General features: G+C 42.0%; 1 protein-coding gene across 1 annotated transcript in view; it reads right to left on the bottom strand.

Annotated features, from left to right (window-relative positions):
* Nucleotides 1-26972, bottom strand: part of ryr2a (ryanodine receptor 2a (cardiac)) — a 589347-nt gene that overhangs the window by 178614 nt on the left and 383761 nt on the right. The window contains exons 50-62 of the mRNA XM_060940301.1: nt 25421-25641; nt 25174-25264; nt 24855-24995; nt 22229-22392; nt 21914-21992; nt 21733-21822; nt 15038-15175; nt 14606-14683; nt 14428-14503; nt 7536-7659; nt 5129-5244; nt 1849-1913; nt 210-331 (exon numbers count right to left, since the gene is read on the bottom strand). Of these exons, the coding sequence (XP_060796284.1) occupies nt 210-331; nt 1849-1913; nt 5129-5244; nt 7536-7659; nt 14428-14503; nt 14606-14683; nt 15038-15175; nt 21733-21822; nt 21914-21992; nt 22229-22392; nt 24855-24995; nt 25174-25264; nt 25421-25641 (1505 nt within the window). The remainder of the gene's footprint in view (nt 1-209; nt 332-1848; nt 1914-5128; nt 5245-7535; nt 7660-14427; nt 14504-14605; nt 14684-15037; nt 15176-21732; nt 21823-21913; nt 21993-22228; nt 22393-24854; nt 24996-25173; nt 25265-25420; nt 25642-26972) is intronic.

Below are 26972 nucleotides of genomic sequence, written 5' to 3'. Positions count from 1 at the left end.
CACAGCACCGGATCAGATACGAATTGGGTTGAATATGTGGGCCCTGGCGGATTCAAGTTGTTCTGCCTGTGGAGTCGTTTCCCGGCGTTTTAATGTGAACGGACAGTGCATCCGCGACGAAAACGAGACGGATACGGTCTAATGTAAACACCACCTAAGGCATCAACTGTGCAGGGGCATGTTAGCCAGAGAAAGGCTGGACACCCCACCTGGTCACCATCTCCTTCTCTTTATTGGAAGCATGGCCTCCGCTGCTGATTGGACGGATGGCAGTGGACAGGAAGTAGAGCCGATGGTTCTTAAAGTACTGGTCAACCAGAGGCAGAACAACCTGTCAAAAAATGAATCATAAACTTTGTATTATACTCGGGGGGTTCTGTGGGAACAGTTCCAACAGGACATGACTTAAATGGTGGTTTGTTTTACTAGACCTGAAATAGAGCTTTACTAAAATTTTAAATAAAAGTAAATAAAAATGAACTATATTTAACAGTTATTCCACGAAACTGGAGTCGTACAGGAGCCAATAGCCGATGAGGCGTGTAGCACTGAGTTGGCTATAAGCCATGTATGACAAGAGTGAGTGGAATAACTGTTTTATTCTCTCCACATTCACCGGCTTTTGGAAAACAGAGCGTTTTCATTTTTTGCAAATTTGATAAATAATTAAAAAAAAAAAAAAACTTGATACAAAACAATTTCCGCTTAGAATGTAAACAAACCGGCGAAATGACAGGAGCAATTTGTGAAAAATGCGGTAATAATAAATAATAATTCTTGGAGGAAAAAAAAAACGTTCTTACCATCAAATACTTTTATTCCATATTTTGTTGCTTTTTTTTGTATATTTTTGGGGTTTTGTTTTCGAGTCGAGTTTTTATTTTGTCCTCAGCTGGTTCAGCAACACGCTCCGCCGTTTTGTTTTTCTCTACTCACGGTATATATGAGCTGATATCCGAGTAGTAGAGTAGCCAATCAATCAGAGTGTGCGATTGCTCATATCCAGTGAATGTGAATAGAATAACGCACAGTATATCTGATGTAGGTATGATACGGGGGGCTTCTCAAAATTTACTTTCCTCACAGATCAAAATCCCGGACTCTGCCTCAGGGTTAATATCGTTAAGGGAAATTAAAACTAAAATTTGCAGTGAAAATAATTTCATAAACTGAAATAAAAATAAAAATGTCAGTTAAAAAAAAAGACTAAATAATTATAATGATCAATGCAACATGAACGAAAATGAAATCGAATCCCAGGTTAAGAAAAAAAAAAAGCTTTGTTTTCATTTTTGTTGTTTCCCCTTTGAGACAGTAACAGATTATTTCCAGAAGGTGGCAGTAATGCTGGCTGCCATAAAACGCCAAAAAAGAAAAAGATGCTTGCTGTGCAATAAGTGAAAAACGAACACTAAAACGAAATAAAAACTAAACTACAACTAGTCAATTCTTCTAAATAAAACAAACTACTTATGCACTTGTAAGACTAACTAAAATTAAACTGAAATAAAAACAAAAGCCAGAAGACTAAATAAAAATAAAAACTAATGAATAACGATAATAACTCTGCTATGCCTTCGTGGGTTAAAGTTTAAGGTTAGATTAAAAGACAAAACTCTGTTTCGGAGAAACTCAACCCTGCAGCGACCATCATTTTAAACTTTCCCGTTCATGTCCATGCCATCCAGTGTGATCTTGTATAAAAGGAAGGGATTATTAAGTGTGTGGAAAAAGGGCTTTCGATACAAGTACAAATGGGAAAAGAAGATAATTTTAAGCGTTTCCTTTGGGTGGTCAGTCAAAAACATACTGCATTCATAAAAAAGAAACCAAGAAGAAGTACTGAACTTTTCCAAAGAACTTCATCTGCTGTTCATGAGGAATTTTCTCTCCTTTTGGCCGTGTAGTCACATCTGAGACAGAGACAAAAAAGTTTTTTAAAAATGCAGCAGCAAAAATAGATGAAAAGCATGGCAAGGAAAGCTGTATCCAACTGCAACATTTAACACACACACACACACTGCAGTGTTCGAAATACCCGTCTGCATTTTGCAGAATGATTTTCAAGATTGCAGAAGAAAAATTAACCTGCAATTTTGCAGAATGAAAAAAAAAAAAAAATCAGGCTCGGGATACAGTGGCTCTCAATTTAGCAAACTAGCGGCGCTGTAAATAAACTGAAACCTGCGCCGCGTGAGCCTGACGGTGTTTTCCAGGTCAAAGTTGAGCAATATTTACGTAATACCGAATAAAGGCAACGACAATCAAATAAGGGCAGTTGCCATTTTCCGATGTAAGATTTCGTCACTTTTAATACCCGCCGGGAGGACCCGACAACTACCTCGGCAGTGTTCGGCAGTTTCCGCCATGCATCTCCCAGAATTCAATGCGGCACAACAAACATGGCTCCCAAGAAGAGGATTGTTTCTTCGGGGCAAGAGTCCGACAAAAACGCCAAGAAAACAAGGACGATTTTGTCGTATCTCGGCAAAACTGGCAGCCAGCGTGACTCCAACAACAACAGCGACAGATCGCACGTCCGCGAGGGGGACATAAATGAAGACGGTCGCTGCTGACTAGTTCTTATCTTGCATACACACACACACACACACACACACACAGGTAAATTGTATAGGTTTGTATATATTGTATTGTTGAATCATGCAAAATTATACTGATATTATATCCCTTCTGAAGACAGCAACAATATTTTATCTTTATTCATAGATACTTTTGAATATTTTTTTCTCATACCAAGCTACACTAATACGTGTGTACGTACATGTTCTATTTTTTTTTTACTCGTGCTGTGTTGCCTGTAGTGCAGACGAGCACAAAGTAAAACAGTTGCCCAGTAAGACAAAGCTCATCGGTTCAGTTCTGTAGCTCTCAGTTCTGCCATGATTAGTTTGTACCCAGTTCTCTGTTGTTAGTTTAGAGCAGTAAAGCCGCTGCAGTCGTTCTCCGTTCAGTTCATGACCTTGCACTTTAGAAGCCAGGCAAATACCATGAACCCAACGTCTTTCCATTTGCCAGTTGGGTTTTATTCCTTAATGGCATCAAGTCTTTGTTACATCTTACGATGATGCAGAGTGGAGAACTGAAACCTTGCTTTCAATTTAAAACTACAGGTTGCAGATGCAAACACTGAATGAAGTACATTCTGGGTAACAATCTATTGTTCAAGCTCGAAACTTAACCTTGACAAAATGTAACATGACGTCTCTCATCTCATTATCCGTAGCCGCTTTATCCTGTTCTACAGGGTCGCAGGCAAGCTGGAGCCTATCCCAGCTGACTACGGGCGAAAGGCGGGGTACACCCTGGACAAGTCGCCAGGTCATCACAGGGCTGACACATAGACACAGACAACCATTCACACTCACATTCACACCTACGCTCAATTTAGAGTCACCAGTTAACCTAACCTGCATGTCTTTGGACTGTGGGGGAAACCGGAGCACCCGGAGGAAACCCACGCGGACATGGGGAGAACATGCAAACTCCGCACAGAAAGGCCCTCGCCGGCCACGGGGCTCGAACCCGGACCTTCTTGCTGTGAGGCGACGGCGCTAACCACTACGCCACCGTGCCGCCGTAACATGACGTGTAACATGAAAATGAATGTTTTGTTTCTTGAAGAACAGAACAGTTGTGTTCTATTTTGTATTGTGGTGATGCCTTTATTAGTATGTTGTGTGGAAGGATGATGTGTGGGTGTGATAACTAGTGCATTTATGAATTAGTTGGTAGACTTCAAGTTGTAGTAGCCCGTAGTGTCAGGGCGAGGGGGATGAAAGACCTGTGGAGGGATCATGGAATGATAACTTTGCTGCAGAGAAGGATCTATGAAGACTGACATTAAAAACAGAGTGAGAGAATAAAGAATTAAAGTAATGCTACGAGTTGTAAAGCTAGATATGATGTAAATATAGGCATTATTAGGTTGAGAAGGGTGTAGTATGGAGGCTTGTGTATTTGCAGAAAATATTTCCAAATTGCAGAACAAAATTGACATTCTGCAATATTGCAGAACACTGGAAAAAAGTATTTCGACCACTGCATACGTACACACACACACACACACACACACACAGTATAAATAAAGAAAACTCCTTCTATGACTAAGGGCCCGATCTCACAATAACTATAACTCTGACTGTCCCTCTGCCTGAATTTAGTTCCAGTCTGGAGCAGTCACACCACAACTATAATCCCCACTATAATCCCAGCTGGTGCTGCCACTCGGGGAAATAAACACATGCAACTTAGAAATAGTCCTGGAAGTTTTTTCCAAGTAGTAGCACATTATTCCGGGTCACACTGTACAGCTTGGACTTCAAAACATCCCATGCACACACTCCGGTGGTTGATACAGTATAACACGGACAGGTCATGGATTACGGAAATATAATAAAAAAGGATCCAAAACACGGAGTGGTTACGGATTTTAATACGGATGCTAATAATTTACAGATTGGTCACGAACGTTTCAGGATATTACAGATCGGTTACTGATTTCATACGGATGATGCATCATGGATAAAAAAGTAAGTCATCGGAAACAGGACTGCCGAAGTTCATAATGAAAATATCTTACCTGCATTTATATGCTTCTTAATTTACTACTGATATTTCATGGAAAATCACATATCCGTGAATAAAAGATCCGATTATATATTTTTTTCATTTTCTGTGAATCCGTATTCCGTGACTTCATGATGCAACAAGGATGTACAAAGATGCCCCGGGAAAAATATCACGTGCTCAGAAAATGTCACATGTACCTAAGAATTCCCTGATTGGTCCAGGCCTGGAAAAATCGCTCCAGAAGGAATCTCAGCGATACGGATAAACCCAGGCCTGGGCTATCGGGATCGTTATCGGTCTGGTGTGAGCACCGACCACATAAACTAAGGGCTGATTTATTTATAATTATCGTTATAGTTATTGGTATTGTGGGCCGTAAAGATGCTTTAGTTTAACACAACTTATTTTGCTTGAACTTAGGCGTATGCAAAATATTAGCAGGACGTATCGCCAAACCTGATACCACTTTCCATGTTGGTGTGACTCTTTCCTGATACGGAGTTGTCATGAGTACAACTTCCTTCACTTAAACACTCACCGAACTCCAGCATGTGTTCATGAGCCTCATCCACGTATGTGATGAGCTGCTGAAGAAACGTGTAAGCGAAGCGTTTCTCGATCGACGGAGTGTCGAGCTCTTGCTCCTTCATAGCCCTGTAGAGTGGGGGGAAAAAAAAAAAGGCTGACGCTCATCATAATTTAAGATGCAGGGCTTTGCAGGACACCAACACGGACTCAAGACACCAACAAGCTTAACTTTATCTCGCGCACAAATTTAAACAAGTAAATTTTATACAAATTAAATCCAAAGGGAAAAAAAAAGCATGCATTCTAACACAGTGAAATAATACGAACAATTCCAACACACATACTAGTGCAAATTCACAGTACTGTAGTGTACTGAAGTGATCATAAACCCTTAATAAAAGATTTTATGGCTCAACGTACAGTATAAGGAGTGGATAAACTCTTTTAGCTATGGCCTAATGGTTAGAGAAGCAGCTTCGGGACCAAAATGTTGCTGGCTCGATTCCCTGAACCAGCAGGAACGGCCGAAGTGCCGTTGAGCAAGGCACCTCACCCCCAACTGCTCCACAGGCTGCTCTATGTTGTATGTCGCTCTGGATAAGACCGTCTGCTAAATGCCATTATTATGCCTGATTTATACAAATATAGAAGATATCAGTACTTTATATTCACAGCTTTTTACTATATTGAGCTCAGGAGTGTTTATTTCAGGTTAAATGAAGCAAATTTTCAGGTGACAAAGTGCTACAAATCCAGACGTCCTTGAAGACATCACCTTCACGTACAACCCCGATTCCAAAAAAGTTGGGACAAAGTACAAATTGTAAAAAACGGAATGCAATAATTTACAAATCTCAAAAACTGATATTGTATTCACAATAGAACATAGACAACATATCAAATGTCGAAAGTGAGACATTTTGAAATTTCATGCCAAATATTGGCTCATTTGAAATTTCATGACAGCAACACATCTCAAAAAAGTTGGGACAGGGGCAATAAGAGGCTGGAAAAGTTAAAGGTACAAAAAAGGAACAGCTGGAGGACCAAATTGCAACTCATTAGGTCAATTGGCAATAGGTCATTAACATGACTGGGTATAAAAAGAGCATCTTGGAGTGGCAGCGGCTCTCAGAAGTAAAGATGGGAAGAGGATCACCAATCCCCCTAATTCTGCACCGACAAATAGTGGAGCAATATCAGAAAGGAGTTCGACAGTGTAAAATTGCAAAGAGTTTGAACATATCATCATCTACAGTGCATAATATCAAAAGATTCAGAGAATCTGGAAGAATCTCTGTGCGTAAGGGTCAAGGCCGGAAAACCATACTGGGTGCCCGTGATCTTCGGGCCCTTAGACGGCACTGCATCACATACAGGCATGCTTCTGTATTGGAAATCACAAAATGGGCTCAGGAATATTTCCAGAGAACATTATCTGTGAACACAATTCACCGTGCCATCCGCCGTTGCCCGCTAAAACTCTATAGTTCAAAGAAGAAGCCGTATCTAAACACGATCCAGAAGTGCAGACGTCTTCTCTGGGCCAAGGCTCATTTAAAATGGACTGTGGCAAAGTGGAAAACTGTTCTGTGGTCAGATGAATCAAAATTTGAAGTTCTTTATGGAAATCAGGGACGCCGTGTCATTCGGACTAAAGAGGAGAAGGACGACCCAAGTTGTTATCGGCGCTCAGTTCAGAAGCCTGCATCTCTGATGGTATGGGGTTGCATTAGTGCGTGTGGCATGGGCAGCTTACACATCTGGAAAGACACCATCAATGCTGAAAGGTATATCCAGGTTCTAGAGCAACATATGCTCCCATCCAGACGACGTCTCTTTCAGGGAAGACCTTGCATTTTCCAACATGACAATGCCAAACCACATACTGCATCAATTACAGCATCATGGCTGCGTAGAAGAAGGGTCCGGGTACTGAACTGGCCAGCCTGCAGTCCAGATCTTTCACCCATAGAAAACATTTGGCGTGTCATAAAACGGAAGATACGACAAAAAAGACCTAAGACAGTTGAGCAACTAGAATCCTACATTAGACAAGAATGGGTTAACATTCCTATCCCTAAACTTGAGCAACTTGTCTCTTCAGTCCCCAGACGTTTACAGACTGTTGTAAAGAGAAAAGGGGATGTCTCACACTGGGAAACATGGCCTTGTCCCAACTTTTTTGAGATGTGTTGTTGTCATGAAATGTAAAATCACCTAATTTTTCTCTTTAAATGATACATTTTCTCAGTTTAAACATTTGATATGTCATCTATGTTCTATTCTGAATAAAATATGGAATTTTGAAACTTCCACATCATTGCATTCCGTTTTTATTTACAATGTGTACTTTGTCCCAACTTTTTTGGAATCGGGGTTGTAATCACATGTTCATACATCGGACGCGTTCTCACCTTAATACGGTGTATCCGTTAATCTGAAGGAACTTGAGGATGTCTTGTGCTTTTTCTCTGTCTTTGGATTTCTCTTTGGCAGTTAGAGTGTCGTAGGGAACCAGCAGGGGATGGCTTCCCCCTCCTGCGAAATAAGCCATCAGGTAAAGGGAAGTGAAAATTGCAGTCTTCAGTCTCAGGCCTGCAGCTGAACACTCAACAGCTGTGGATTACGGCCTGTCAGAACAGCATGAAGCCTTCACCATGTAGACTGAGAACTTATCAGCTGTACAGTCTGCCTAGTGCATGGCTGAACAAGTACAGAGGAGGAAGAAAGCCACATGTCATAGCTATTCGTGCAAAAAAAAAAAAAAAGCGAAAAGTTCTGGGTCGTTATTTAATTACGGATTTTTGTCTATACAGCAGGTTTAAAGGCACACAGGATACAGGATTTGTTTACACTGTGCGCAAATGTACGATGGGTGAAAAATGACAAAATTAAAGGGAAAATTCTGGGAAAATAAGGAAACAAACAAACAAACAAAAAAACATTCGGGATTTTCCCCCCCCCTCCTGAGTGTGCAGGGCTCTACGTTCACACAACAAGAAGCCAGAAATACTTATAATTAACAATTATTGGCCTCAGGCTCAGTGAATAATATGTGAAACAAAGTCGAGGTTATTATTCACCGATATTCACTGAGCCTCAGGCGGATAATTGTTTGAGTATAAATACGCAGGTGATTATTAAAAAAATAATCTATTTCAAACTTCAAAAACGGTATGTAAATGTAATAAAGGCTCACGCAGGCTTGTGTCATTTTCCTCTCAAATGTAAACTAGAGAATATTGGTATACGTGGTGTGGCAACTATCTGAGGCAGAGAACACAATCTGTCTGTCTCAACAGAACTTTGTCTGATCAGTTCGATCTTGCATTGGGAGTTCCACAAGGATCAGTACTTGGTCCTGCGTTGTTTATTATCTATATAAACGACTTGCCGAGCGTTGTCCAGCATAGTAAAGTTGTAATTTACGCCGACGACACATCACTATTCTTCACTGGCAATGATGTTAGTACCATCCAGTCTTCTCGCCAGCATGATCTAAATTGTCTGAATGAATGGTTCAATGACAACGAACTTATAGTCAACTGCAAGAAGACAAAAGTAATGCTGTCTGGTAGTAGACAGAGGCTTGCTAGATGTACTCAACCTGTTCTATCGTTTCCTGCTTCTATACTGGACTTTACGGACACCATAAAATACCTTGGTTTGACATTTGATTCTGTTCTGAACTGGCATTCACATATAGACACTGTTGCTTCTAAGGTTTCATGTCGGCTAAGTCTGCTGAGTAGAATCAGAAAATATCTGAACGAGGACACTTGTCGACAGCTGTATACATCTTTGGTCCAGCCTCTATAGGAGTATTGCGATGTACGGTAGTGTGGACTAATGCAGATCCTACTGGTCTCGAAAGACTGCATTGGCTACAGAAAAGAGGTGCTCGTATTATCTTAAGAAAGAAAGTCAGAGATGAACGTACAGAAACATTATTTAGACGTCTTGGTTGGGTTAGTTTAACCGCCAGGTGGAATTTTCATAAGTGTTTGATTGTATTTAAATGCTTAAATGGCTTTTGCCCGTCCATCCATCCATTATCTCTAGCCGCTTATCCTGTTCTACAGGGTCGCAGGCAAGCTGGAGCCTATCCCAGCTGACTACGGGCGAAAGGCGGGGTACACCCTGGACAAGTCGCCAGGTCATCACAGGGCTGACACATAGACACATACAACCATTCACACCTACGGTCAATTAAAGCTGTGTTCACATATATACCGGTACGAAAGTGGTATAACTGTATCGATACAAAGTATACCGGTACAGTTTAGTACATCTGTCCACACTGGCGAGAAATGTTTGTGGTTTTCTTTCATGGAAGTTGAAATGCGCGTGAGCGAAATGTTTCCGTGGTTACCGAGTAACTTCCTTCCGAGAATATATGGCGGATGAAACAACATGTGTGTGCTTTTTGTTGTCAATGTACAGTCTGTATTTCTGGTGGTCATTTATTCAGTCGAATCGTATAAAACGTGCGAGGCAGTTGAGAAAGAAACAAAGAAAACGAATCTCCTGTTCCAACTGTTCCTGGCATCGCTCGTCTCCCCAAAGCTCCAACAAACACATAACTTCGTCTTTGCTCCATGTAGCTCCACGGTCGTTTTGAGCCATTTTGACGTTTTATTTACAGCTGGAAAGCACGTGCGTATTGTATTGTATGAATAACCCGGAAGACGTAGGAATGGTTCATTGTGCTTGCGCATTATATTTGTATCGATACAGAGCCGCTTCATCTGTCCACACTACAGCGAAGCGCTACAGTACCGATACGAAACCTTTGTGGGTTTCATACCGATACAGTTATACCGCTACAGTACCGGTATAGTTACTAGTGTGGACAGGTGTTGCGGTACGAAAGTAGTTTTGTATCGGTACAAAATCCCTAGTGTGGACAGGGTATTAGAGTCACCAGTTAACCTAACCTGCATGTCTTTGGACTGTGGGGGAAACCGGAGCACCCGGAGGAAACCCACACGGACAACATGTAAACTCCGCACAGAAAGGCCCTCGCTGGCCACGGGGCTCGAACCCAGAACCTTCTTGCTGTGAGGCGATGGTGCTTTTGCCAGTCATATTTGTCTAATATGTTTTGCTTGAATTCAGAAGTACATAATTATAACACTAGATCTAATAATAATATATGTCGAAAGTTTCTCCTAAGTCTGGCCTTCGTTCTTTTTCCTTTCCTGCTGCCAAATTGCTGAACAGTCTTGATGACAGTATCAAGATATGTTTTTCTGTGAGGGCTTTTACTCATAATTACTGGTCTAAAGTTAGTTATTAGCCTGCATATTTTGTACACATTTAAATAGTGGCACTAATCTGACCTTCGATATTATTTTATCCGATGCTATGCAGAATTGTTTAATATAGTTTATTATTGTTGTTTCATTATTATTATTAATTTTATTTGAATATATTTATATTTTTACTTTATATTTTTATATACTTATACATAATTCCTTTAATTAAACACAGCTCCAATGTAAATAACGCTTATCTTTTTTGGATTCGGTGTATAATAAAGTTAAAAATAAATAAATAAATAAATAAATAAATCTACGTCAAGTCACATAAAATACTTTGTTTTGAAACAAATAAAATAAATCACAACTCCACCTGACCTTTTGAATAGTTTCGTAGCATCTTTAGTGCTTTTAGGAACAGCGTTTTCTTTTATAATTTGTAATTCTTCCTCACGGTGACAAAGCGATTGGCCGCCATTTTGCGAGTCATTCGAGGTGATTATCGAGAAACAGTCCAAATTTCTCAACCAATCAGCACGCATGATTTTGCATAATCACCTTTGTATTTATACTAAGATTTATTTATACCAGGGGTTTTCAAAGTGTGGGAGAGTCAGCCCCCCCTCGGAGAGCAAATAAACAACAGCGCCCCCCCTTACAATTTGTTGTTGTTGCTATACTTAATCTTCCATTCGTATTTAAAAAGAAAATGGTTGTTGTACACATTATTTTTTTCTTTTTCACATTTTAAACAACTGTGCTTTTTAAAACATCTTGTTTTACACATTTTAAACATCGCATAGCATCGTTAGCTAGCACCTCTTGGCAGACAACACACTGTGGCAGTGGAGCATCTTCAGATCCAGTCCATGAAAATCCAAACTTTAAATAATCGTGGTCATACTTCCTGCTTTTTTCAGTCCCCCAGGATTCCGCGGGCCTTTTTTGTGATTGTTGCGGGCTAAAATGTCTGATGTTGCAGGGGTTTCCAAAAAAATTGTGATGAAAGTTGCGGTGTTTAGGTTTTTGTTGTGATTACATTGCGGGAGGAAGTGAAAGTTGCGAGAAATTGTTGCGATTTTCTCTTTTTGTGATTAAAATTGAGTGATATGTTAAATATTAAGTTATTACTGAAAAACTATTGATTAAAAAAACAAAAAGACACTGAGAAATGGTCCTATAAACAACTTTACCAATATAAAAGATTACCAGGACTACAAAAATGCAGAAAAATAGGCTTTACTTATCCAAATGCACCTGTTGGTTCAAAAGTTAAAGTGCAGAGAACCTCACAGCACAACATGAAGTTACCTTAAAATATAATATAAATGCCTCAGCTTTCATGTAAGAAAAAAAACCTATTAATACTAGTACTGTGTGCAGGCAGTCTCTCCTGAAGACTAAATTAAACAATAATTATAAACTAATAAAATAAATGGCTCAGGCTTCATAGAAGAAAAAAACAATTTGAACAGAATCTCACAGTATGATGCTGAAGCTGCCTAAACAATGGAAAATAAAATACCATTTTGGCAAAAATGTTGGCATCCATTAATTTCTAAAAAATAAAAAAAAAAGTAAAAAAAAAATAAAGTGCACACAGTCCTTCACTGTAAACATAACACACTTTCAGTAACAGAATTTAAGCCTACAGAAACACTGACTCGCACATCATGCAATGTTGCCAGATACTGCTGATGTTTTCCAGTCCAAAATATATTCAAAACCCGCCAAAATGCACTTGAAACCACCAATCTGGCAACACTGCGCGCATGCTGCTTCTCTTGAACATAGACATCCGGAAGTAAGGCGGAAGGTAGTTTGTCGATGTCACCTCAAGACGACGCCAACGATTGGTCAAATTTGCGGGAAAGTTGCGGTGATTGGATGTAATTGCAGCACTGCCCTGAATTCGCGGGGATTGGTTGAATTTGCGCTGAAGTTGCAAATCGCAGCATCCTGGAGACTCTGTTTTTCTGCTTGGCTGTCTCCTCACTCCCTGTAGCTTTAGGTACTAAAAATCGATCCATTTTGTCTCTCACGTTGCGCCCCCCCCCGAAGAACTCTGGCGCCCCCCAGGGGGGGCACGCCCCACACTTTGAAAAGCCCTGATTTATACCGTTTCTGGCTTTGTAATAAAAATAACCTAAACGTGATTTTGATGGTAAATGTTTGGTTAGAAGTAAGAGCGTCCAAATTTCTAACAAGATATTAATAATAATCATCGACAATTAGACTTTTATTTTGAACAGATGTGCATCCTGAGCTAAGGCAACCCTTCACCTTCATCACGCAGCAGTGAGGTCCTGCCTTGAACAAGCGTTTCATTGAAGACAGAGTAAAAGCCATGTTAAGAGAAACTGGTGTCAAATCGACTACTAAACACGACACACTTAGGCATTTGTTTTTGTTTTTTTCTCCCCAAAAAAGAAAAAGGTCAAAACAGAATAGAGAACAGATTTCCTCCTGGACCACGGGCGATTGCTCTAAGACAATGAGGGAGGCTCAGCCTCCTCTAAAAATGACGAACATCGTGTAGGATGAATTGCGCTAGGCTTATGTTATAGCTGACCTTATAACATTGCTATTTCAGATCCAGAATCATAGAAATATATGTGCTCAACCCACTACAGTGCGAAATCATTCCCTTATAAAACTTTCCCCAGTTCGCCTAATGTGTGCGTGAGTTTTTCCCCCTCGTGACAGCGCGATGCAGCCCAGCCTCAGTGGACTTCAATGGCATTTGGGAGCTATGCGCTTTTCAATCTCAAAATGCAAGACGGTTATTGGACAAATACTGCGAAAACGCCCGCCCACCGGACTCCCAGCCTCACAGTGGGAGGGACATGGCAAAGCTTTCCGCGAGGAGACTGGTGATTGGTGAAAGCGGCCGGATATTTTCTTTGATTGACAGCTCGTTTCAAATATAGACAGGCAGCGGTGAATCTCAGTTCAGCCCCATGCGGATTCGCAAGTGCTGTGGTGTATTGTAAGAGATCAGCTTACATTTCGATTTCATTCATTACATACGGTTTCTACCAGCTTTTTTAGTTTGTATATATTTTCATTGTAAATAAAGTGTAAATATAGTGTTGTCAAGTTTGCTATCTTAGTTCCAGAAATTTCGTTTATTTGAGTGACTGAACTTGAGGGGGCTAGTCAGCTACGGTAGCAAGAAAGCTGCGCATGGATGCCAAGCATTGCTGATTTAATTTTGGCGAAGCCATTTGCCAGTCTTCCTTTCGAGGAAAAAATGTAAATTAAAGAGCAGGGTAGACCAATGCCTCAAACTGACTTGGTGAAAAAGGTAGGGAATAATACTCGTTCCTTTCAGCTCTCCTGGTACGAGAAAGTGAATTGGCTAACAGCAAGTGACCCACATCAACAACAGTAAATAGGCTACTTTAGTAATATGTCATGGATGGACCAAAAATATAGAATCTATTTAAAATGTTTATGCCGAGTATATTATATTGGAATATATATTTTTCTGGATATGAATTAAACACAGCTACAATTTGGAAAACATTTTTAAACAAAAACACAGCCGAGAACATTTCACACTACAGACCTGGATTAAAAGTGAAGGGTTATCAAAATTGTCAATAAAACATTTCTCAGTCAAAATAAGTAAAATATAGGGAAAGTGTCATTGAATGAAATGTGTGGCACCCAGCTCTATGTTTGGCTCCCCAAGGTCAGTGCTTGTGCCTATTCCAGAACACTCTGCTGTTACTGCTGAGGTTCCTGACAAAGAGCTGCTTTCAATAATGATCAATTTTTAAACAACATGCCACAATTTTAAAATATAAAATGTTAAAATATACCCCCCCCCCAACACCACCATCATGTATATTGGACAGTAGGCTAATGGGCCAAAAGAACCTGTTATTTCACAGTTTGTGACCCTGCCAACAATCAGCCAGATCAGAGGCAAGAGTATGGGCAAAACTGATGTGTTTTTTTCTTTTAAAATCTGGAAATATCGTAACCGACCAGCCTCCCCTGTTTGAAAGACTACCAGCCACCACTGTCCTGGACCCACCTTTGGCTTCCAGTTCCAGCTTCTTCTTCTTAGCCCAAATATTATGATAGTTCTCTGCAAGCAGCTCTGCCATGGACTGCAAGTCAAAACCAAATGGACACAGAATAAATGATGCCAAGTGTAAAATGTCCGGTATGCACAATTAGGAAGACGCATCACTGAACAGCGTTTCACTCACGTGCAGATCCCGGGACAGGGTCACGTTGCTCATGTCCACTGGGCGAGGACTGAATCCATGAGCGCCCTCTATAGACAGCTACGGAAAACACACAAACACAAACTTATCCAAACTTGTCGCAATAAAAATAATTCAGTCCAGTTTTTGCTGTTAAACTATTTAAACAACGGCGTGAATACTGAACAGGGCATTCATTAACCAGCAAAAGTGATACAAGTAGTTCAAATTCAACCCAAACACGCACACAACCGAGGCCATCATTCCTTTTTTCCCCCCTCTTCTGTTTCGAGAGCATCATCTCTCAGTGAGAAGTGAATATATAACCTCGAACCCTCCTGTCTTCCCTAAAGAGCATGAGCTTGGAGTGTAAATAGTGAAGTCAATAGAAAAGGTGAGGCCTGAAGCTGTGGTCGGTGTAAACTGTGATGTAACCTGGCTGGTGAGGGAGATCCTGCGTGTACGGGTGTGTAAACTGGCCGGGTCGCTCTCTCTTGTCCTTTCGATGCTCCAATCCCATGACAGCATGGTCTTTAGAGTCTCTCTGATTGGCCAGCGGTACACCTCTTTATCCTGCAGGACAGGCACAAAAACAGAGGCACTAAAAGAGCGTAGTAGAATAATAGGTTCAATTAGATTAGATTAGATTAGATTAGATAAAACTTTATTGATCCCTTTGGGTGGGTTCCCTCAGGGAAATTAAGATTCCAGCAGCATCATTACAGATAAACAGAAAAAAGAAATAGAGAAAACTTCTAGATAAATTAAAATAAATTAAGTATTTACATATACAAATATAAAAAGAATAAGATATGGGGAAGAGAGGAAGGGGGGAAGGAGGGCGAAGAGAAAAAAAAAGGTGGGGGGCGGTAGGAGAGATACTGCACTTTATATTGCACATTGTCCAGTATTGCTTATTGTCAGGCTAGGCTACTGCTCCTTCCCATCCCCTGTCCTCCCGTTACCCCTCCTCCCCCCCAGAGAGGAGTTGAACAGTCTGATGGCGTGAGGGACAAAGGAGTTTTTGAGTCTGTTCGTCCTGCACTTGGGAAGGAGCATTCTGTGACTGAACAGACTCCTCTGGTTGCTGATGACGGTGTGCAGAGGGTGATTGGCATCGCCCATCATGTTCAATAGTTTGTCCATAGACCTCTTCTCTGCCACCGTCACCACAGAGTCCAGCTTCATGCTGACCACAGAGCCGGCCCGCCTGATCAGTTTGTCCAGCCTGGATGTGTCCTTGGATGTGCTGCCCCCCCAGCACACCACGGTGTAAAACAGGACACTGGCGACCACAGACTGATAGAACATCCACAGGAGTTTCCTGCAGATGTTAAAGGACCGCAGCCTCCTCAGGAAGTACAGCCTGTTCTGTCCCTTCCTGTACAAGTGATTGGTGTTGCAAGTCCAGTCCAGCTTGCTGTCCAGCCACAGCCAGAGGTACTTGTAGGAATCCACAGCCTCCACCCCGACTCCCTCGATCAGAACTGGTCGTGACCTTGGTCTGGGCCTCCCAAAGTCAATGACCAGCTCCTTGGTCTTCGAGGTGTTGAGCTGCAGATGGTTCCTGTTGCACCACACAGCAAAGTCCCTCACCAGGCTCCTATACTCCTCCTCTCTGTCGTTACTGATACACCCAACAATGGCTGTATCATCGGCAAACTTCTGGATGTGACACAGCTCCGAGTTGTAGCAGAAGTCCGCGGTGTACAGGGTGAAGAGAAGAGGGGCCAGCACCGTGCCCTGGGGTGCTCCGGTGCTGCTAATCATAGTGTCAGACGTGACGTCCTTCAGCCTGACGTACTGCGGCCTGTCAGTGACGTAGCTGGAGATCCAGGTGACCAGGCAGGGGTCCACTCGCATCCTGTTCAGTTTGTCCTGAAGCAATAGGGACTGGATGGTGTTGAAGGCACTCGAGAAGTCCAAGAAGAGGATCCTCACTGTACCATATCCCTTACCCAGATGCGAGTGGGCTCGGTGTATCTGTAATATCTGTATTGTGTCATGTTTCCAGTACTATACAGTGTAATATTAAAGCTTGACTGCCTGATGCCATGGGGACGTATAACTGATTTTAACGGTCTAATAGTGAAACTTGTTGAATCGAGTCGTCCCTTACAAATTAGAGAATTTAATTTGTAGGTATGTTTCGATAAAAATATAATGCATCACACCATCAACTCTGTAGGTCTGCTTTCACACAGACAACTTCTTTACAAACCAGGGCTCAACTGGGTATTAAAATAAATAAACAGCTACATCTTTTTAATTTGCGCTAGCAGCACTGGCGTAAACTGTTACACTCACTCAGGATCTTTCTACTTTCTTACTCTTCTTATTATTATTCTCCTAATGTTTTTAGGACACTATTTCTCCCTCAGTTTTCAACCAATCATCACCACCAAATTTCCCATGAACAATACTTCTGGGCTGAATTACATTGACTTTTGGTGCTGATCCGGATCACTGATTCAGAATGATCCATGAAAAACAGGATTTTTTTTTCCAATCACTTGGAACTCTGTCAATTTTCATGATTTTTTCCAATCAGTTTTTTAAATATTTTGTTCAGCGTGACAGGGTGCAACTTTTCCTCGCTAAGCGTCCTTCTCTATCTCTTACCGTTCCGGATCTATTCGGTACAGTGACATCCCGGTTTATAACAGCTAGCGCAAATTACTGTGACTTTAGTCACAGTCTCCATCTTGTTTTATTTGATTAATGTCAAGCTTTTTTTGGCGGTATTATTTCTATAATTAGCTGCTTTATACATTTGTGTGAAACTGGGGAAAGGTCCCAGAGGAGATTTTGTTTTTAATTACAGACGCTCGTTTACACGCAAAAAGTGATTCAGCATTTCTGACTTGCAGTCACTTGTGTATAAATGCATCCTTCGTTTCAACAAGGCATTGCATCTTTTCTGTCCATCACATCAAAACAGAAACTAGCACGACAAGTTCAAACAATTATACGATGTCATGACCAGCCTGGAAATCAGATCACTTTCGCACAGATACCCCTTTTTGACTAACAGGGAACGGGTTCTTGAACCGGTTCCATTCAGAATTCTTTGAACGTTGGTGCCAGGTAACAAATCGGCCCACATTTCCACCAGTTTTGAGCAGAATCATTGTAATCAAGGATGCGTCATGACACGGAGGGCGTTTTATGATGCACAACGGGACGAAACAGTAAACATCAATGGCGGTGTGCATTGATTACCCGTGAGATTTTGTTCTGTTATTGCAGATATTTGTTTACGTTAAATTTTTATTTATGTCGAGGTATCCTTTTTGTTTGCGTTCTCCACTGCTGTGCTCTGCTTCCTCTCCAAACTAATGACATGCCCACTGATGTCATGGCAGTTCACGCTGGAAAAACAAGCTATATTTTGGTTCCAGCTGGGAACCAACTTTTCAGGTTCTGAACCAATTTCTTTTTGGTCAAAATGCTGTGAATGGGTCAAAATTTGGTGCACAAACCAGAACCAGTTCCCTGTTGGTCGAAAAGGGCTAATATTGTGTGTCAGAGGAAGTCATTCCTGCCTGTGGCCATCAAACTTTTCCACTCCTGAACACTAGTAACATTTACACTGTTATATAAGCCATAGCTTAATGGTTAGAGAAGCAACTTTGGGTCCAAAAGGTTGCTGGTTCGATTCTCTGGACTAGCAGAAATGGCTGAAGTGCCCTTGAGCAAGGCACCTAACTCCGAACTGCTCCCCGGGCTGCTCCAGGTATTTTGTATGTCGCGCTGGATAAGAACGTCTGCTAAATGCCATTAAGTGTAATATACTCAAATATTTTAACTTTTTTCCCCCCTTTTTATATTCTTATATTTTTCTATTTCTAGATATTGTAGGTACAACACACAGTCCCTTTAAGAAACTACATTTCCCATCAGCCAACTTCCGCGTTGACCTGCGTCACGCCGGGGCGGGATCACCTACGTCATATCCTCCAGGAAGGCATAAGTAACGGAACAATGCTTCCGTCTCTCTCTCTCTCGTCTGGACACAAAGAGATTCACTCGCCCCGAGCAAACCAGATAAAGACGTCTTTTCTTTTCTTCAAGAATCAGAGTTTCGCGCTTTTCTTTCACCTTTGGCCACGGGTGATTCTAGAATCGCGCGATTTTAAACTCAGATTGAGCTACAGCCGTTTTGTTTGTCTATTATCAGTAACGTTACGTACGACTGCAGCCCAAGCAGTTTAATTTAAAAGTTAGAAGTGACCGGATCCTTCTAATTAAAAAGCTGTGCACACTGTCTGATCAGAGACTTTCTTTTCATCATGAGCGACCACGCATCGGACCAAGAAATTCTCTGCGCTTTGCGGAAGCGACTCACGTGCTCCACAACGGTGAAACTCCAAAAGTCTCGGAACATCTCATAATCTCGCGTAGAGGCAAGATACTGAGCAAGACTGGAATTAGCTTTATTGAAGTAGTGTGAATTTAAACTCAGGAACTGTTTAAGTGTGCACACTGATTCTGTGTTTCTATCATTGTTCTATTTTTGATCTCTCAATTGTTTAATAGATAGGTTTTGCATGCCCCCTTTTTCTTTCTAACACTTTAATTTCATTATTTACACATATTTTGACCTCATCAAGATTTCAGTGAATTTCGTAATGTTATAAAGCTAGTGGGCTAGCTGCTATGGCTAATTCTTCTGTCTCGTTAGCATCCAGAGCTAACTGTATTGTCTACAAGGGACTGTAAGGCCTCACCACATGGTCAAACACACCTCAGTTAGCATCCCACGCTAGTTTTTTTTTTGCTAGGCCATACGCCTCATAACACACCTTAGCTAGCAACCGAAGCTAACTCTCTTTGTTCTATAAAGAAGCACGTGGTGACCCTTTTCCCCCCTCTGTTCTTTATCACGAGGTCCTTTGTCTCAACTTTCGATAATATTCCAAGCCTTGATACGGAGCTCAGATATCAATGCGTTGCCGAAGCGCGCAGAAGGTGTTAGTACGCCTGTCATTATAGTGCCGACTTTCCATAGCATAGAAAATCGCCACGTTTCAATTTGTGTAACTGAACTTGTTTCATATCACTGGTCATATAAACCTATGTAAACAGGAAAAACGTGGAAGAGTTTGGTCGCATCTAACTACAGCCCCAAAAAATACCATTGGCCATGCTGAGCCTAGCTACATTGCTAACAGGAGTGACAGCGCGTCTGACTGACTGGGAGGTCGCGCAAAGCTCGGAGAGGTACGGAGCAGCTCGTCTCAATTCAGATAAGAGCATATTTCATTATAGAAGTACGGTGGACTGTTCCTTTAAACCAACATCTGAAGAGGTGAGATCGCTCCTTTTTTTTCCCTGTTTTTGCTGGCAGGATTGACTCTGCCCTAAGGGCTATTCTCTCTCTCTCTCTCTCTCTCTCTCTCTCTCTCTCTCTCACTTTGCACCATTACACAATAAATATTCACAGTGAAAATATTTTGTAAGCGCGTTTCATGAACCAAGTTATAGGATTTGTTGACAACTTGCATCGAGTTCGTTACACTTCTACCCGGCGTGAAGCACTGACAGTCATGTGGTTGTGACGTCATCATAAACAAATCCGTTCTACTCATCCAGACGACTTCGCAACGGGGCCGTTGCCAGATCTTTCCACTCTGGAACCCGTTCTCAAAAGATTTCGTTTTGGGGCACCCAAAACGCCAGTGCCGTGTGGACGCCAGGCCAAAACGATAAACAATTTTATCAGATTCACCTGAATCCGTTGCCGTGTGGACAGGGCCTTAGCCAGAGAAGACCAGTGGTTTGAAAGAGGAGTAAAAGAAGCCATCTTCGTCAACCTGGAACAACCATCACTGAACAGAGGTGGTCTGAGACACCACTTATCAGCCACCTTCCCAGAAAACTGAATACACATCCACACCAAAACTCAGCTGACATCAATGACTCACATGATGGCAGAGAGAGCCAACAACCCACAGATCATCCTAACAACCTGCTCATACTGTTCACACCTAGGCTACGTTTACATTAGACCGTATCTGTCTCGTTTTCTTCGCGGATGCACTGTCCGTTTACATTAAACCGCCTGGAAACACCGGGAAACGGGAATCCTCCAGCGTCCACGTATTCAATCCAGATCGTGTCAGCTCCGGTGCTGTGTAAACATTCAGAATACGCGGATACGCTGTGCTGAGCTCTAGCTGGCGTCTCATTGGACAACGTCACTGTGACATCCACCTTCCTGATTCGCTGGCGTTGGTCATGTGACGCGACTGCTGAAAAACGGCGCGGACTTCCGCCTTGTATCACCTTTCATTAAAGAGTATAAAAGTATGAAAATACTGCAAATACTGATGCAAATACTGCCCATTGTGTAGTTATGATTGTCTTTAGGCTTGCCATCCTTCCACTTGCAAGTGGTAAGTGATATGCGCTGGGATCTCACACACAGCGGCTCAGTCCCGAATCGTGGCTCGTGCACTTCACTCGCGCGCTCTGTGAGCTGCGCAGGGCCGGAGTGCGCACCCTCCAGAGGGCACTCGCTGTTCAGGGCGGAGTGATTTGGAGCGCAGGATGCCTGCGGAGCCGAGCGTATCCGTGTATTGGCATTGCTATGTGCACGCAAATCGTGTATTGGTGTTGCTGTGTGCACACTAATCGTTTTAAAAACGTTAATCTGATGATCCGCTGATACGGTCTAATGTAAACATGGGCCTAGTCTCCAGTGACCCTAGCAACCTACAGGATGACCGAGAGTGTCAACGACCCATGTGACCTCAACAACTCTCCTTAGGGTTGCTTTTGGTCCACTAGAGGATAAATACCTGGAACTCCCCACTCGTCAGACAGAACTGAAGAAGCCTTTTGGATGAGAGGTGAAACATCTTCAAGGACTTCAAGCAAGTCCAGTTGCCTTCTTTAGAACCTACGGTTTACTGTGACCTGGATGACTGAGAATCTTCGCAGACACCTAGATTGCGGTGTTCAGATGGATCATACATTCTTCTGAACTTCACTCAGGTTCAATATCTGCTTTTTCACTGCTTTTCAAAGTCGATAACTTCCAGACCAAACCCCTCTTCGTCACTAAAACAGATAATCAACAGAACTCAGACTTGTATACATACTCTGTGTATCACAGGAGGCTTTACCTTCTCAGACAGTCCCTTGTAAGCCTTTAGCAGGGGATGAACTTTGGAGGCCTCACACAACTGCTCCCCATGTACCCAGCCATTAGCAAACTAAAGAAAGTCAGAAAGAAAAGACAGATGAATATCTCAAGACTCAGTAAGCTCTTAGAGGAGGTGGCGTCAAAGCCCTGTGCCTCATTACCTTCTCCATGGACCATTTCTCATGCGAGTGCTCGGCGTATTTATTGATAAAATGATCTAGCTTCTCAGGAACATTCACACTGAGGAAACAGAAAAACGTTTTGAAATGACCTGATCAGAAATGCTTGTGTTATAACTGTAGGTTTTTTTTACGTAGAAAGTGAAAGCTCGAGTTCCTTGACTAGCATTATTCGGATGAATTCATGGTCACGTCAGGGTTTTGAGGTATTACATTTCAGATGACAGCATCAACCTTGACTTTGTATTCCCAAAGCATGTATATTGAATCAATAGTGCATGAGAAAGTGTCACTAACTTGCTGGTGTCGACAGGCTGAGGATTAAAGTTGCCCTCTGCATCCATGGATGACTGTTTCTCCATCATCGCCACATAGTTGGACTCCATGTAGTCTGGCGGCAAGGCGCCAGCCACAGCACTCAGACACGGCAGAGCTAGCTTAAACAGCTCAGCATCATATTTCTGCGCATACACACAGTGTGTGAGCACCATGTATCAAAGGAGCACATGCTACACAAATACTAAAAAAAAACCCTACTATTACTAACATTCAGTTCAATTTTATTCATACAACGCTTTTAAAAATAGGCATTGCCACAAAACAGAAACAGAAATCCAGATATAACATTTTAATTCAAATTTGAAATTTATCCCTAATGAGTAAGCCAGAGGTGATGTTGGCAAGGAAGAACTCCCTGAGATGGCATGAGGAAGAAATCTTGAGAGGAACCAGACTGAAAAGGAAACCCATACTCATCTTACGAATTCAGCACTTCTGAAAATCACGAGTTAATAATGCTAATGCAGGTTAGCCAGCTAAACTACAAGGGAAAATTCTGTTAGTGCTATATTATACAGCAGTGTTTCCCAACCTTTCTTGAGCCACGGCACATATTTTACATTCGAAAAATCCCAAGGCACACCACCAAACAAAAATGTCACAAAAAGTGTACATATAATGAAATATAATGATCATCTAGTCTCAATTTACTTACTCAGTGTGAAACCTGGGCCTGTTGAGTTGAACACAAAGCTGATATACTTGCAGGAATTGAAGAAAGACACACACAAAGATCTTCCTCAACAGCTCTGAGTCTCTCTTCTTTTTTTTTTTTAGTTTTTATAGCAGTCATGCTTGAAAAGCCCAGCTCGCATAGATATGTTGTGGAAAATCAGCTTCTTTGCTTTCTTCTGACCTCTGCTCATACTAGGGCCTTCATCTGGGTCAGAATTTTCTCCAGGACCCAGTTGGGCTTGTGCACTTTTTCTTTTCAAATATTTATCCATCGCTGTCACACCTAAAGCATTACTAATTCTATTGTTTGAATGGCAACAGGTAGATACACAGGTTAATTAGCTACCTGCTGCCATCTAGTGGAAGAGTATTTAATTGTTCTGCCTGTCACTATACATCGCTGGCATAGACGAACGAAGACAAATTATTTCTCATCTCATCTCATTATCTCTAGCCGCTTTATCCTTCTACAGGGTCGCAGGCAAGCTGGAGCCTATCCCAGCTGACTACAGGCGAAAGGCGGGGTACACCCTGGACAAGTTGCCAGGTCATCACAGGGCTGACACATAGACACAGACAACCATTCACACTCACATTCATACCTACGCTCAATTTAGAGTCACCAGTTAACCTAACCTGCATGTCTTTGGACTGTGGGGGAAACCGGAGCACCCGGAGGAAACCCACGCGGACACGGGGAGAACATGCAAACTCCACACAGAAAGGCCCTCGCCGGCCACGGGGCTCGAACCCGTACCTTCTTGCTGTGAGGCGACAGCGCTAACCACTACACCACCGTGCCGCCCCGACAAATTATTTGCAGTAAATAAATAATTATTTTCGGAACAATTAAGTGAAATTGGATAATTTCCCACGGTACACCTGATGATCTCTCACGGCACACTAATGTGCCGCGGCACAGTGGTTGGGAATCACTGTTATACAGTATATACACACTGGAGGGGAACTGTCAGGGCCTTCTAGACTTTCAGAGAAGGCCCAAACATATCAGCATTTCAAATGTTATATTTAATTTCTTTCATTCTTTCCGAATTTCATGATAATTATTTCTGATTCTAATTTGGCCTCATTTTCTATCAAATTTGCTTCAGAAATGAAAGGGTTACTGTCCTGAAAACATTAAAATCGAGTTATCCAATGAGATTGTTTTGTTTGTTGTCTCCAGGCTGAGAAGAGTTTAGAGCTGCTCACTCACTGGTTAGGACTTCATTGCTGCGACAGAAGGCCATGGCAGTGTGTGTTTATGGAGGAAGTGACAAATGAATTAACCAATCAGATTTTGATTTATAGCTGGAGGGGCCAAAAATGTAATCACCCAACACGAGCTTAACCATGAGTCGGCGCCATCAGTGCAGCAGTGAAGTCACCTTCCAGCCGGTGTAGCATTCATCAGTAGTGTTAGCGAATGCTAATAAAGCGGTCAAGCCAGTGCTATCTATCAAGAGCAAGTAGCACAGGCTAACGACCGAGAAACTAAGATTTCTGTCTCCAGACTCTTCTTCCACGCTGCACGCTCGCTACAGTATTTTTCACTCAGACTTAACTATTCATTTCCATGTGTAATTTACTGAGTTACTTTTAAAATCAACACTGAAAGCTACACACAACGGAGTGACCTGGCAGCCTGCTGCTAATCCCTTACAAAATCCTTTACCCTGTTGCTTTTCTGGTGTCTGGCTAAGCTCAAGTCCCAGCTCTAATAGTAATGGTTCGCCACTCATGTATCAAGTCAAAGTCCCTTCCCACAGGGCAGCGCCGATCTCCATTCCACACCTAAACTCCAGAAATGTATGTGGTGACTGAAAACTAATGTACAGTAAAAACAAAACAACAGTGAGCGACACACCAGGCAGGAAGGACAAACGAATCTTTTTCCAGCCTCCGTTACCTTTCTGGCCAAAGCATCAAAGATTCCCCAGAAGAGTTTTCGGGTGAGGTGGAGCTCCTCGTCAGATGCTGCGCCGAAGCTTCCCCAACCCCCTGACAGACAGTAGTACTTCCAGCATCGCTCGTAGTGATTGGTCAACAGCTGGGAAACGGATAGAAGCAACAAGCTCGGCTCATGGTTCGACTTTCTTTGCGGTAAAGAAAAAACAGAGCTGCCTGAACTCCTTGAAAACGATGTCAGCTATAATTATTAAATATTACTACTAATACTGACATCACCTATTATAATTTATCTTGAAAACAGCCTCGAATCGTCTCACCTTCAGAGGCATTTTGGTGTGTTCGTTCAGCAGAGGAACATCGAACACCAGACGCCTCAGCAGATGCTGCATCATAGAAGGCCTCAGTTTCCTAAAGAGGCACCCAGATACATTCTTCATGAAAGAGAACCTTGCATATAAATTAAATATTATGTTTGTGAGAAAAGGGTCTTGTTAGCACTCAAGATACTTAATAAGTACTGGCAACTTGGAAAAAAAAAAAAACACCCCACACACACGCACGCACCCACACACAGCGAGCAGGCACTCTTCGATGGCGTCTCTCTGTGCTTTGGTGAGGCAGCAGCCTTTGGACAGGCGGTACACAGTATGGAGGAGCGAGTCGATGAGCGAAGCGAACGGCTCCGTGCCCGCAAACAGAGGTGCACACTTCGTCAGCAAGGGGAGAACGGCAGTGCACAGGTAACGGTTCAGAGCCAGCGCCATGTCTGTGGCACTCAGAGCAGCCTGAAGGTCAGACACGAAACGCACATCCAGGTAAAAACAGAGTAATATAGCTACGTAGACAAGCACGTGTAGTCTGCAAATAAATTCTAAACACCTTAAGACCATATTTGTAAAATATTTTACTGTCTGACCGCAGTACGTTTATGCGTCAGATAAAAAGTAGTTCGAGTTATTGTTTTAATCTTGATTACTTAATAAAATAAAATATAAATGATACAGTACATGGCTGTAAGATTTGTCGGAGTCTCACAGATCAAGGACAAGGAGTGGTTTCAGATTCTGCATATTTTATATTCACTGCCTGATCACATCAAAAACCATCTGTTTTTTTTTTTTTGTTGTTGTTGGGGTTTTTTTTCCCCTAAAGTTGATGCATTTTACAAGTCTGCAACCTTGTATTGATACCCCAGGGAAACATGATGTACTAAAACTCAATTACCTGTTATACAGACTCAAACATGTGAAAAAACACTGAGCACTGGAGATTACTTGACCCGTCAATGAATAGTATTCAAATATGCTATAATTTCCATTACATACTTACAGTGGTGCTTGAAAGTTTGTGAACCCTTTAGAATTTTCTATATTCCTGCATAAATATGACCTAAAACATCATCAGAATTTCACACAAGTCCTAAAAGTAGCTAAAGAGAACCCAGTTAAACAAATGAGACAAAAAATATTATACTTGGTCATTTATTTATTGAGGAAAATGATCCAATATTACATATCTGTGAGTGGCAAAAGTATGTGAACCTCTAGGATTAGCAGGTAATTTGAAGGTGAAATTAGAGTCAGGTGTTTTCAATCAATGGGATGACAATCAGGTGTGAGTGGGCACCCTGTTTTATTTAAAGAACAGGGATCTATCAAAGTCTGATCTTCACAACACGTTTGTGGAAGTGTATCATGGCATGAACAAAGGAGATTTCTGAGGACCTCAGAAAAAGCGTTGTTGATGCTCATCAGGCTAGAAAAGGTTACAAAACCATCTCTAAAGAGTTTGGACTCCACCAATCCACAGTCAGACAGATTGTGTACAAATGGAGGAAATTCAAGACCATTGTTACCCTCCCCAGGAGTGGTCGACCAACTAAGATCACTCCAAGAGCAAGGCGTGTAATAGTCGGCGAGGTCACAAAGGATCCCAGGGTAACTTCTAAGCAACTGAAGGCCTCTCTCACATTGGCTAATGTTAATGCTCATGAGTCCACCATCAGGAGAACACTGAACAACAATGGTGTGCATGGCAGGGTTACAAAGAGAAAGCCACTGCTCTCCAAAAACAACATTGCTGCTCATCTGCAGTTTGCTAAAGATCACATGGACAA

Source organism: Neoarius graeffei, chromosome 14 (genome assembly GCF_027579695.1).
Source record: "Neoarius graeffei isolate fNeoGra1 chromosome 14, fNeoGra1.pri, whole genome shotgun sequence".
Classification (NCBI taxonomy): Eukaryota; Metazoa; Chordata; class Actinopteri; order Siluriformes; family Ariidae; genus Neoarius; species Neoarius graeffei.
Note: the sequence above shows the minus strand (reverse complement) of the source record. Positions and strands in the feature narration are given on the sequence as shown.